General features: G+C 39.4%; 1 protein-coding gene across 1 annotated transcript in view; it reads right to left on the bottom strand.

Annotated features, from left to right (window-relative positions):
• The window catches only part of sipa1l1 (signal-induced proliferation-associated 1 like 1), a 111,648-nt gene that overhangs the window by 13,926 nt on the left and 83,042 nt on the right, over positions 1–14,680 (bottom strand). The window contains 4 exon segments of the mRNA XM_065255847.2: positions 6,179–6,303; positions 9,258–9,410; positions 9,546–9,836; positions 13,748–14,022. Of these exon segments, the coding sequence (XP_065111919.2) occupies positions 6,179–6,303; positions 9,258–9,410; positions 9,546–9,836; positions 13,748–14,022 (844 nt within the window).

Genomic DNA, 14,680 nt, shown 5'->3' with positions numbered 1-14,680 from the left:
AAGACACTTGCAGCGATTCCATAAAAAAACGATTTGCTTCCTTTTTGCCCAACTTGTACTAAGGCATTTTAGCCATTTTAGTATTGTCTGTACCAGATAAAAAAGTAGGACACTCCCATAATTCACTTAAAGTGCTCTATTTTTGCGCATTAATTGTGTTCTTCATATAGACGGTTTCATCTGACGCACGTGATACACGTCTGGATCCGAACCTTACTTCCGGTTTCGTTTTTTTAATGGTCTGACTAGTTGCTAAACTGATCTCTTGAACAAATGCCTCGTCGAAAATAACAAATGTTTTGGTTTCCTAGGTAATCTATGTGTTGTTGTTTTGCTTGTTATATAAATAAACTACGTTTAAAGAACTTTGTTGTTGTTTATTATTAACGGAGTTTACTGGAAGTTATGTGCGGACCGTGACAGCCGCATGATTATGTTGTTACTGCTGAAACCATCTATACAAATAATTATTCTTTAGTACTTCTTAAGATAATCTATTTTGAGATACCATGAATATAAATTAAATGTGCTAAAAATGTATTTAAAAAATGTGTTTAGGTACCCATCTTTGGATCAACGTTGGGTTCAAGTTTAATACAAGTGTTAACTTAATACAGAATACAGAAATAGTATGTTAAAAGCGCATTTTAGTTTATATTCATTGTGTCTCAAAATTAGGGATGCACCGAATCCAGGATTCCGATTCGGCCGAATACTGGGCTTTTTGACGGGGTTCGGCCGAATCTTAGAATTTTTTTCCACCGAACCGAACCCTAAGCTTGCGCTACGCTGGTTGACGTCACGCGGCCATTGATTACACACATCAGGTGCTGACGTGGAGATAAGTGTTTTTTTTTCGGTGAGCCTTAGGGGCGTTTCACATTTCGTGGACTCACCTGGAAAAACGAACGAACGCATCGCACCGCATCGCTTTCATTGTGCTTTGCAGTCGGGCTATCAAAATGCATCCCCGCCCTGCCCGTCGGGCTATCTTGACTTATAGGGAGGAAAAATATATTTAAATGCTTATGTATCCTCTCACAGATTCGGATGGGTAATTGTGGTGCATGAAATTCAGGCATTGGGTATTTAAATTGCGTTTGAGCGCGTGCTCGAGTTTTACTTTCACTTTCGCGATCGGGCGAAGCCGCAGTACAGGAAGCAATCCGTACTGATTTGTCATGGATTTTTGTGCAAATCCTCCAACTTCGTCCTGTCAGTCATTACTATCCTCACGTAAGAAAATTAAATTTCTCGCAGCAAGCTTTAAAGTATAGATTGTACGGGCGGTGAAGAGAGTGACTCTGTGCAGAATCGCTCTTAAAGCGACAGTAGCCCCTGTTTTTCTGATCGAAAAAATGATCCAATCTCTAACTGAATGATCCAAACTGTGAGTTTTGTGACCCACTGAACCACTTTTAAATGGTGAGTATATCTGGTGTGGGGATGAGCAGGAACAGTTGGTTTACATGGAAATCCAGTTTTTTTGTTTGTTAAAAAACCAACAGCATCAGAACAACAACAAGAATAGCAGATTAAACATTGTGGTTAGAGGCCCTATTGGCTTTGTATTGGCGAATTTCGGGCTACCAAAAACTGAAGAGTGCCTGCCCAAAGGGTTACCAGGGATTTTGAAATTCTGCGAGCCCTGTAATGGAATAAGGATGCGAGTAGGATGCGGTATTCGGTTTCGGCCGAATCTTAAACAGTGGATTCGGTATTCGGCCGAACCTAAAAAAATCTGGATTCGGTGCAACCCTACTCAAAATAGCACAAATAAATACACTTAGATAATCTTAAGAACATCTTAAGTACTAAAGAAGAAATGTGTGTATTTTAAAGAGCACCTATTTCATTGCTATAAAAATGTGTAATTTTGTGTATTTGGTATAATAGAATGTGTTTGCGTGGTTTATGGTAAAAACCACATTATTTTCCACATACCGTACAAATATGTAGCTCGAGATTTCACTCTCTTCTTGAAAAGCTCTGTGTCCCTGATTGGCCAGTTAATCCGTACTTTGTGATTGGCCTGAACACCTCTGACGTCAGCCGGAAATGTGATGCTCCTTCCCATGTTTAAAAGATTCTGTGGTTAACAGGAGGTAACTTACAGGCTGTGAGTCCGAAGCGGGAGAAATTTTGATAATGTCGAATGTGTCGACATCACCAATCCCAGTAAGTAAACTGTTGCCTACAATCCGTGTGTTTGTTGAAGTCCAAGAAAAGAGATTTACGTTGGAGACGATAACTCGTGCCATCGTTTCCATTGGGGTTTGTACATTTTGCATATGGTTAACATGCACTAATACACACTAACACACCAAAGGAAATGTAAAAAAACAAGAATCGAACAATAGGTGCTCTTTAACTCTTTCACCGCCAGCATTTTTAAAAAAAGTTGCCAGCCAGTGCCAGCGTTTTTCATGATTTTCACCAAAGTTTAATGCCTTCCAGAAAATGTTCTTCTTTAAATATATAAACATACAATATACCATATGAAAGAACAGACCCTCTGCTTTCAAACAAAAAAAAAAACGTTTCATCCTACCTTTAGTGGTTCTTTTGCAATCAGCTTTTGAATATGGGTAGGTTTTTGCAAAAACACCATATTTTGAGCAAAAAGCAGAGATAATTCAATTTTTATGACGGACTTTTAATAGAGATCATACTCAGAGCGATCTTTAAAACAGACACGGACATGCAGCAGCTTGCCATAGGGCAATACTTCCGGTTTTAAAAAGTTGCGGAAGGGCGCCACCTGGTGGATAATAGCGGTATTGCGGAAAGACGGAAAATCTCGTCATTGGCGGGGAAGCGTTTTCTCTTAATTGACGAGATATCTCGTCAATGGCGGGGAAAGAGTTAAGTATAAAATTCGTAAAAATAAAGCACTTTTAAGTACATTATGGAAGCATACTCTTTTTTTGGTTTGGTTTGGTCTTAGTGACGTAAGGCCCGAGTAAGTTTTTTACGTGTACGTTGCGCACGGTCGAACACAGAGCCTTGCAAAGCATAGTTTGTTTGACTAGTACATGTACACAGACTTCGATACATGTGTATTGCGAATGCAATGCATCTCCTGGGCTACATACTACATTCTCGTGTATGCTCATTTGCATACAAGATGCACGTGGTTACAAAAAGTGCATGTACTATTCTGATGACAAAATTTGTGTCTCACACACACCGTACACAGACCCTCACGTATGCGTAAAAACGGGACTATACTTCTAGCTTAAGAGTCCTCTTAACTATCCCTAATGTTTACAGATTTGGATGCTGGTTTTAGTGCTAAAACACTTGAAAATCCTCTTAAAGCAAAAAGTCCTAAATCAGCAAGTTACTGTAGAAGGTAGTATGAGCTTAATATGTTTTGTGAATATATGATGGCCTGATCCGATTACGTGTATCCTACAATACAAACCTGTAACCCTGGATGCCATGCCCACTATCAGCTGAGCTACAGGAACAAACTGATCTTAAAACCTTAGTTACTTTTGACAGTCCAGTGTCACAGTTCACACAAACCTACAATTTGGGCCAAAGACACCAAACAGCCTTTAATTTATCAGTGAGAAACTACTAGGGGGGCGTTTTCAACCAAAAAGTCCTTGTATGTACATACTGTATGTGAGCCATTGCTTTGTCAGAGGGGAGGCGAATTCTTTGAAGTTTTGTGAAAAGACTTTCCTTCCTCTCTTGCCACCTCATTTCCTGCCTGTAATTCTTTTTAGCCTAATACACATTTGTGAAAGAATGTCAAAACTGGATTTTCTGTTTACATTTCCTAGATTTTCTAGTCACTTTTTCCAAATATACCCGGTGAGGCAATTGTCCTTAAAGCCACACCAAACACAAATCCAACAATACTGACCCCTCGTGCTCCTAACAAACTACTGAACCATGTGAGAGGAGGATAATTCTAGGCTGTGGCAACGTTTACAGCATAGGTCATAAGGTTTACTGTGCCGAACTGCTTAGATGTGTGGGCTGAAACCTGCTATTACTGTCCGAGATTCTGAAAGTGAAAGAAAGAGAGACCAGGTCACGTGGTTATGCTAAGAGGGGTCAAAAAGAGTGCGGAGGTGGGCCGCTCAACCATAAGAGCCAAAAGCTGAAAATGGTGTGATGATTACAAAGAAATATACAAAAGAGAAGAATATAAAAGGTAGAAAAAAAGTTAAACGGATACACAAGCTATGTTAGGCTTTATATTGTAAGTGTGCTCATGACCCCAGAAAGTAGGCTTATTCTTAAGCTAGAAGTAAAGTTCGGTATTTACACAAACGTGAGGGTCCATGTACGGTGTGCATTACGCAAATGACGGATTTTTGTAACCGCACGTACTATTTACGTGTTGTTTGCGCGTGCACCTACAGGAGAATGTAGTATGTAGCCCAGGAGATGCATTGCATTTTGTTGCAATGTGCATGCGTTAAACATCTTTGTAAACCTTAACTTATGACTCAAATTAACTATGCTTTGCAAGGCTGTGTGTTCGACTGTGCGAGTATGTTTGCATACACGTAAAAAAAAACTACACTCCGGGCTTCAGAGCATTTTCACACTTCGTCAAGATCGATTGCATTGAATTGACCTTTCGACATCATTACGCAATTACGTGAGGCTGGCGCGTCACACGAACGGAGGAAGATTAAAAGTGCATATTTTTTATTTTTCTTGCCAAAAATGACGATAGTTTTTCTAGATAAGACCCTTATGCCTCGTTTGAGATTGTTTAGAATACTTTGAAACTGCAATTTTAAACTGCATTAGAACGGTTAAGTCTTGGGTTCCATTAAAGTCCATTAAAATGAGAAAAATCTGAGAATATTTTCCTCAAAAACATAATTTCTTCTCGACTGAACAAAGAAAGACAGCAACATTTCGGATGAAATGGTGGCGAGTAAATAATCTAGATTTTTTTTAAAAAAATGGACTAATCCTTTAAGCTATTTCCTGGAGCTGCGCGTGTAAACGGTACTTCTTATGTGGCGCATAATGAGTTTCTGCGCAAGAGTGCCCTCTGGCTTTTGGCTGTACCAGCATTTCACCGTAATTTATTGAGAAGCATAGCAAGCATCATCGGTCGATTTATCGGTGCACCCCTAGTATGTTGCCATGGATACATGATGATATAATAATCAAATATGCAAAATATTAAAAGATTTCTCTCTCCGATGCATCCCACCGATGATTTCATCAAACTCTACTGAAATCAACTGTAGGATGATTCAAATCGGTCGCTTATAAAAATCCATGGTAGTTATAAAGTTGCCTTAGGTTGCATTAAAAGTACACAAGTTTTGGAACCGAGATCAAAGCAGAGGCAGCATAACGTTGCCTACAGGTCCAGCCCAGCAGCTTTCCGATCTAGCATGGGAATATTCCTGTCAAAAACAGGAGACGTGTGGAGAAGCACAGCAATGGAGAAAGGAAGAGAAACAAGAAAAATACACAGAAAGGGGGTGGCTGTGTGACTCACAGCAGATTTGGACCTTGAAAAGTGAGAGGAGAGGAGGGGAGAGTGCTGGAGGCACAAAGCCCTGCTTACACAACCGTACCAGCAGGAAAAAGGAGGTATTTCTATCTTCGCTTGAACCCATACGGCCTGCTGTTCAGAGGCACCGTCTATGTTTTCTGCCTTTCACTGGACATGGCTTAGCTTTCAAAGGCTATCCTTGATCTATCGAACGCTTCGAGGTTGGCCACAGTTATACAAGAGAGAAGCATTCAGGGGGAGGGAAGTGTCAGATGATCTGCTCGCTGTGAGCGTCAGATTGAGAAGACTGAACCGAGCTGCTGTCACAAGCAAGTGTGGACCAAGAAAAAAGGAAGCTGTCATGACCAGGTGGAAATATAGAATAAAGAAACGGCATAAGCTAGCAACCCAAGTAGCTGTTTTTTCAATGCCGTTGTTTCCAAGGACCACCACACTTCTCCACAAGCTGCATTTGAGATGTAATAGTGACATTATGCACTGCAAAAACCAATGCCAGTGTGAATTGTCAGTTTTATCAGGTTTTAAAGGTTTCTGTCTTTATTCATTCGGTTAACAGTCTTGTTCAGCTCATTCATGAAGTGCTCATTGATCGGTCCCTCTCCTCACTTCCACACATCTTCTATCTATCCCCCTTTCCTTTAATAATTGATGACCGATGGAGTGTGAACTGACCTGATGGGGGTCTATCAGAACCGTCCTCCACTCTGGGCCAGCTGGGGGTCGACTTGCCGCTGCTTCCTCCTTCTGCCACCATTTGCCGCTCCGCTGGGAGAGGAGAGTGCCTGTTGTGCGCAAATCTATAAAGCGAACATAAACACACATGCTGAGAATCACACATTAATATGCGGTCGATGGTGCAGCCATTTTGTCATTTAAAGCTGGAGAACTTGAACAAATAAAGCAATGAGATGAATGGTTGATTTAAGAATGTCCCAACCAGCTGCGACCGCAACAATCAATGCACTTTGTCGGTAGCTTGGTTTTAATTTTTGAGGCATGGCGTCATGCAGCCGCTCCTATATCGAAAACTCCTAATTTTGAAAACAAAAGGATTCGATAAAGCATTATTTAAGTAAGGGATAATGTAGAGGCAGCCGGTAGTTATCGGGAAATAAGCCCCTTCAGTGTGATACAAGACCCTCCGCTTCGCGTCGGGTCCTGATCACACTGTCTTATTGCACGGCTACTTGTCACATAAGAAAAAAACCGGACATGAATATGAATTTGAAACATTTTATTGGCATTTTTTTTTAAATTAACATTTTTATCCTTCCGCGAAACTTTGCACAGATGCATAAAATGATCGTAATACCTTATTAAGATCCTCTGCTTCATACTTGTCTGTCTCCATATTTTCTCTTTTAGCCAGTCTTTGAGAAGTTTTAATGCCCATTCTGTATTTTTTTGTGTGTTGGCTTCGTAGCTGTCATGCTCTATTTTGTCAAGTTCAGTCTCAGTAAGCTGTCTGTGTCTTGCCGTGGTTGTCCAGTGTTTGTCACAAGATGGCGCCAAACAGTAATCTTTATTGATCTTTATTGGCGTGGAGCGATTTTACTCGTACAAGTAGTACCGGCTATGCGTTATTACTTTGGAGCGGTTATTATTTGAAAAGAACGAACCTGCAAATGTCTCAACTGACCAATCAGAATCAAGCATTCCAGAGAGCCGTGTAATAAGTCTTTATAATACAAAGGCATATATTCTTGGAATGCATCGGATTAGCTCAATTGGTAGAACAAGTCGTTAGCAACACCAAAGTCGCTGGTTTGATTCCCAGAGAATCCAGATTGAATGCATCAAAATGTTTAAAGGAAAACACCACAGTTTTTCAATATTTTACTATGTTCCTACCTCAACTTAGACTAATTAATACATACCTATCTTTATTCAATGTGTGCACTTAATCTTTGTACAGCGCGTTGTGAATGTATTAGCATTTAGCCTAGCCCCATTCATTCCTTAGGATCCAAACAGAGATGAATTTAGAAGCCACCAAACACTTCCATGTTTTCCCTATTTAAAGACTGTTACATGAGTAGTTACACGAGTAAGTATGGTGGCACAAAATAAAACGTGCTAATTTTTTAAACATATAAAAAAAATGTATGACGGAAGAGCACTTAGTTTGCAGCACTTTCGACCTCGGGCACAGTAATATTGACGGAAGTTTGAGCGAGACGGGGAGTAGTCAGGAGTGATGATGTTACTGCGTGCTGAGGTCGAAGTGCTGCAAAGTGCTCTTCCGCCATACAATATAGTTCTCATTTTAACCTTAAAAATCCCTTTGTGGAAGATGCCAGCAATGCCATTTTACCTATAAAACTGATACTTTTAACCACCCACATAATGGCAACAGATATAAGATCAAAGAGGTGATTTCTTGCTCTACTACTAACGTGATTTATATGCTGACATGCCCCTGTGGACTATCATATATAGGCAAGACTACTAGAACATTAAAAACCAGGATCTCAGAACATCGCAGTGCTATCAGAAATGGTATTACATCTAGTCCTGTGGCTGTACATTTTATGAATGCTAAACATAATGTGTCTAGTCTGAAATATGTGGGAATTGAATCCATTAAGTGTCCACGTAGGGGAGGTAATGTTGACAACATGCTTTTAAAGAGAGAACTTTTTTGGATATATACATTGAACACATTAGCCCCTAGAGGTCTTAATGAAGAATTTGATATTAGACCCTTTCTATTGTAAATATCTCTGAAAATATCTCTGATACTCTTGATTTCCTCAGTATTCTCTTTACATTTAAATGATAAAAATGATATAAATGATATACTTAAATTATTTACTTGACTACATTGATCTTAGTATGGTTTCATTGAATATTTGGTCCTCACTTTAGTATGATGAAATAATGTGATTTAATAACAGATGCCTTGATTATGATATATAGAAGAAAATGGTTCACCTTTCCTAATTTAATTGAATTATGTACGTAGTAAACTTGTAGACATGGATTGATATAAATGTACATGATGATATGCGATTATACACATGTGAGAATTATGATGTCCATGTATCATGTATATAGTATATTCAGTTAGTATGTTTGAGTGATATGTAATATGTTTTACACGGACATGGTGCAATATATTACATTTAGGGATATGTAAAATTGTATGGTGTATATATATTTATATATGTTTTTGTATATGTTTTTGTAAATGATGAATGTTGGTATATCTGTGTTATGTGAGTGTGGTGTAATCACATGACACATTGACTATATATAAATAGGCAACTGTGTTGACTTCCGGTTAGTCTGAGGAAGGGTTGTAGAGACCCGAAACGTCACTCTTAATAAATTTATGTAAGGGAGCTGTTTGGTGTGCGGATCCTTCTCTTTTGAACCTTAAAAATCCCACCACGTTTTATTTTGTGCCACCATACTTAATCGTGTAACTACTCATGTCACAGTCTTTAAATAGGGGAAACATAAAAAGTGTTTGGTGGCTTCTAAATTCATCCCTTTTTGGATCCTAAGGAATGAATGGGGCTAGGCTAAATGCTAACGCGTTTTCCTTTAAACAGTCAACAAAACATGTCAATTTAGACAAACTCGTCCATGCTCTGCCCTGATTGGCTACCATTGTGCTACACCCAATTTTCACATTATTGCTTATTGCTGCTGCCGTGTCGTTAGGCACCTAGTTAGGACACATTGTTAAAAAACTAGGGAACAGAGAGAAGGTAGAGAGTGAGAGAAGGGTTTTGTTAAGCCTCACCCCTCAGGCATGGACTTCTGCCTCCAGTGAGCTGAGCTGCCCGAGCCAGTGTCACTGGAGCAGGAGAGATTACTGGGGGAACTGCGGTTGTGCGGCGAGCGGCCCAGCATTAGAGAGGAGGTCAGGGAATAGTTCTCAGAACCCGGAGACATCCTGAGAGAGGTAGAAAGACAACGCACACAGGTTCGGATAAACGGAGGGGCGTGTAAACGCAGATGAAGCAAAAAATGAAGGGGAAGAGCAACTCAAACACAAACTCCACTACATAGAGGCAGCCGTTACAAATACCTTTTGGAGTCCAGAGGACGGCCGTCGCTGGACACGCTGCGAGGAATGGCAGCGGCTCTTTCAGGACGCTCGGCAGAGAGGGTCTTACCCATGCTGGCACCCAGGCTGACAGCACGGTTTGGGGTTCCGCTGTGACTCTGGGGCGAGGCGGTGAGAGACTGCTGTGGGCTGGATGATGTCCGTTGCCATTTGTTGTTATTGCTACGGAAAGGAAACTTGTACTCAAATGAACCGCTCTCATTGGAGCCCTTGTACTCTACAACCGGCATCCGATGCAATTCTGAACATCCCCTGCAAGGAGAAAAATTGGCTGGTTAGCAGGACTCAACAAAGATTTTTTGTGCTGGTCAAAATACTGTATGTAAAGATAAGAATATAAGAGAATTAAGATTTTCATTAAAGCTGCAATCAGTAGCCTTTGCCTCTATATCGCCATCTATATTTGAACCATAAAATTGTAGGTTACTTTACATACACATTTTCATGTCAAACTGACATTTCCAGTGAAATAGCACCTTACAGCTTAAATTATATTTTTAAAAAAGCACACGTGAATTGAGGTAAGGTAAAAGGACAGTTTTGAACACAGATTTTAAAGTAGGAGTGCGCGGGTCAAAAACGCGGGATTAGTTGTAACATGGACTGTTTACATTGTTGCACAAGGTGGAGCGTTTAGTTTTTCTGATAATTTTTTCACGCTGCTCTTTCGCAAATTATTGGAAATGTATAATGTTTTTCCAGAGAGTTATTGATGAACGAGTGTTTTGGTGGCATGTAAGTAAATTTTTTCATCATATGTTTTTTTTTTCAGTTTCTAAGTTGGGTGTGTAAGATAACAAATCCAATGCTATGCCATTTTAATCAGTGTCTTGTTGATTAAAGCATAGCATTGTTTTGAAATATGTCTACAACTCTTAGCAACTTTTTTGGTGGGCTTGAAAATATTTTGACCCAGCGGGGTTAAATGTAACGCTGTGTTTCAACTAACTCCTCAGCACTTACGATATGAAAACCACTAACGTTAGCGTAATTCTTGCCGTTGTTTTAAATAGGCTACACACAAATGATTGCTGGCTGCCAACAAAATAAATGTGCCTGTCTTATCAAAAATCGTGTGTCAAATTTATTTTTGTTCATATCTTTAAAGCTCCACTGTGTAGGATCTACTCCCATCTAGCGGTGAAAGTCTATATGACAAGCAACTGAAAATTACTTTCTAGCCCCCCCCCCCATTCGGAATGCGTTTTAACTCGTACGGTGGCCCGGCCGTGTCATGCCAAGGTTAACATGGCTTCCAGTAGCTACAAAGCAAAAGCAATGAGAAAAAAATGAACAATTTGCAATGTCCTTTGCCTGTGATCCATCAAAGCACACAGATTTATTTTTAACATGAAAAAAGTCTGATTGTCATGATATGTCCGCTTAAAATCACATACAAAAAGCAACCATGACGGGTTTAAATGGACGCGAACTAATATTATGTCAAAGTACAATGCTTATGTTTTAAGTAAACGTTACATGTCTGTGTATATGTAAGAGCTTTCTCTCATATTGGTGAAAAAAGGTCGCGCAACTTTCACACGCTTGTAAAATGAAACGAAAGACGCGCAGATCAGACGCTTTTATCAGAGTATTATGTCAGACATTATGTCAGAGTACAATGCTTATGTTTTAAGTAAACGGTACATGTCCGTGTATATGTAAGAGCTTTCTCTCATATTGGTGAAAAAAGGTCACGCAACTTTCACACGCTTGTAAAATGAAACGAAAGACGCGCAGATCAGACGCTTTTATCAGAGTATTATGTCAGACATTATGTCAGAGTACAATGCTTATGTTTTAAGTAAACGGTACATGTCCGTGTATATGTAAGAGCTTTCTCTCATATTGGTGAAAAAAGATCGCGCAACTTTCACACGCTTGTAAAATGAAATGAAAGACGTGCAGATCAGACGCTTTTATCAATTTTTAGACGGCGTGTGGCTGTTTGAACACATGAAGCCACATGCATGTTTACACTAACAAGTGTTATGCATAATCATGCTAAAGTTAGCCAAGGAACTATAAAACTTCAAGTTTAAAACATGGACTGTATAGATGTAAACGAATATGCTGAATTACCTGTGGAGAAGATATAAAGTGCAACTTCAGTGTCCCTTGAGCCCCATCTTGGAAAACTAACTCCAATAGTGACTTTGGTCTTGATGTTTTTCCTGTCACGTTGTTGTTTAAAATTCCCGTTTCGCTTCCTTGGCGATTTGTTTTAATGTCCTCGAGAATATTTCTTCAACAGGCTTTCAAATCAAAGCATTAGATCGCAGGTTCATCACGGTGTGTGGCTGTTGTAAAATCCAAAGGATTCAGCTACGCAGGTCACAGGCTGGATACATCATTAAGCCTGGTTTATTTAAATCAACTGAGCATTACATTCGCAAGTCATACGCATATTACATCAATTTACAATTAACTAAGAATAATTGTCAGCTTTATAATTGTTAATATTCTGAAATAAGACTGTCTTGATGACGTATACCGCCTACACATGCAACCTCCAGAGGCTTCAGCTATCGGCCAGCGTGAGTGTAGCGTGAAAGGGCGAAACGCGGAGCTTGAATTTCAGGAATGTCCCTCGTCGGCGAATGTATTTCAAAGATGGAGGCACAACATGGATTCAGCCAGAGAGAGCTTCGACGGTATGCATTTTAAATAGCAGATTCTACACTTACGAGAATACTTTGATTAGTGGGGTGGAAGTAATTACACATAAATGAGCACATACTTTTGAAAGAAAACATGGGTTTTTGTTAAGAATTAACTCAATAAAGTACACAGTAGAGCTTTAATATTGATTGAATAAGGTCACGTCAAAGATTGAAATCATAATGAAAAGAATGGCTAAAATCAGACTTTGATGCTCATTTTCTCAGAATTAGATTTTAAAACTGCAGTATGGTTATTACAGACTGGCTCTCATATAAAAAATGTTTAGTCATAATTGTGCTGCTTTTTCTCACATATTTAGACATTTGTATCCATTTATAATTGAACTATTGTTGTAAGTTGTAATGTTTGCAGTTCTGTCACGTTTAGGGTAATTGTCCAAGAATGGTAAGTACTAGAAACAAACTTCAAATTTTAATTTGTAGCAGAGATGTGCGTGTCGCTTGTGTAAAAATATAATTAATCAAACTCAAATATTTTTTGAATGATTGAGCCAAAACCAAAAAGCATTCCCTACAAGCTAACTGATTATAACTATATATTATAACTTTATAAATTGAACGTAAAGAAACCTAATGTTTACAGATACAATGTAACTCCATCACAGCTGTATCTCATAAAGCCACTTCTGCAGAAAACTGGTGGCATATGGCATAAAATATTTCTGATTTGTTTATCGTCAACCCATTTTAGCTAATGCTACCCAGACTGTCACAGAAACACGGTTTGTGGATTTGTGAAGTATGAAGACAGATCTGACTGCCGTATTAAATCCTGTGTTTGAAGTCGAAATGCGTTTAAGCCAAACATATGTGCTTGTCAAGGCTTCAGGTAAAGCAATGATAAATTAAGACATGGGTCAAGCACCACCTGTGCAAACTGATACATCTTCAATAGCGTAAGTTTCTTTCCACATATTTGTTCAATACCCAGGTGGAACATCAACATGAGACATAAAAATATAAAATGACAGTTTTTGGGAAGGAAATGGGGGTAAGAATGATACACCATCCTACCATGAAAGCTGGGTCTGATGATTGTAGTTTAAGCCCTGATTATTATAACCTTTCAGTTGGCACTGTGCCCGTGGGCAAGCCTAAACTGGGAGGATCCCATCTGTTTTGGTTTGCATGTGTGGGCACAAAGGTGCATTGTTTCGTGTTGCATTGTCGTTTTGCAATAGTTTTGTTTAGTTTTCCATCTAAATGCTGCATTTAAAGTTATTTCCTGGATTCCAGCAAGAACGCAAATTAAACCAATAATTGATATGAAAAGGTACAACGAAAAATGGTGAGCTTATTATAATGAACCCAATGGTCCATAAATGTGACCCTGTTTGCGAAGTCTCAAAATTTGCTTTCAATCACTGATTTTATGTAGAAAATAATAAATGACTTAAGCTGGGTTTTCACAGGCAGAGTCACACACGAGATAATAAGGAGCAAAGTGGCTGCAAAAGACCACAGGAGTACGCAGCATACCTGCGAGGTGTAGCATCCTCATGGGGTGGTATGATCACAACTTTTACAGTTACTGAGGTGCGGAGAAGGTCTATCATCTGTTCATGTGAAAGCGTCGCCACGGCCACCTTGCAAATCTCTACCAATCGGCTGCCTTGCCGCAGCCCAGCCTGCCAGGCATAACCGTACGGCTCCACCTCTGCCACGATGCCCTCGTAGTTAACGTGAAAGCCGAGCTGGCCCAGGCCGTTCCTCCGCAGGGTCATCTCACTAGTTTCACAGCCTTTAGTGAGATGCTGACAAAGAGAGGGGAAAATAAACAGAGTGATAACACACAATTTGCCTTAACGATCAGATTTCAAAATTTAAGGATGCAAGACTTGAAAACTGACAGAGCGGATCTGAAATGAATCTCAAAAGCTACCGTACACCATTAAATACATCAAGATCAAGGCCTTTCTCTTAGAAAATATAGTGAATGCTCTGCTAACATGTTTCGTGGCTACGATACAGATCAGGAAAATTTAGTTTACCGAGTACTAGTTACCATGGCAACAGCTCTTGCACTTGAAGAGTGACATAATGGGCAGAGGGCCAAATCAGAAGTACATTCAAGCCACTGTACAGTTATGCAATGGCTCTCTTATACATCCTGTTAATTCACACGTTAAAACATGTCGAACAAAGCCATTAAAACTACTTGAAGCTTGTCTGAAAGCTTTCTGGTTGTAATCCTGCTTGGGCGCAAGTGCCAAGTCAAGCTTTAACATCTTTGTGTTGTGTTTGATTAAGTTACTTTTAAGAATAGCATTTAATTCACTCGTAAAGGAGCACTTAGTAACGTTTTCCTTATTTATAGTTTTATCCCCTGAAACAGGAGTAGCACTTTCAAAAATGTCTTTTATTTACATTCATATGAAAGACTTCAGTACCCTATTAAAAGTTGACTTACTA

Source organism: Paramisgurnus dabryanus, chromosome 12 (genome assembly GCF_030506205.2).
Source record: "Paramisgurnus dabryanus chromosome 12, PD_genome_1.1, whole genome shotgun sequence".
NCBI classification, from domain to species: Eukaryota; Metazoa; Chordata; class Actinopteri; order Cypriniformes; family Cobitidae; genus Paramisgurnus; species Paramisgurnus dabryanus.
The sequence above is the reverse complement of the archived record's forward strand: the minus strand, read 5'-3'. Positions and strand labels throughout refer to the sequence as shown.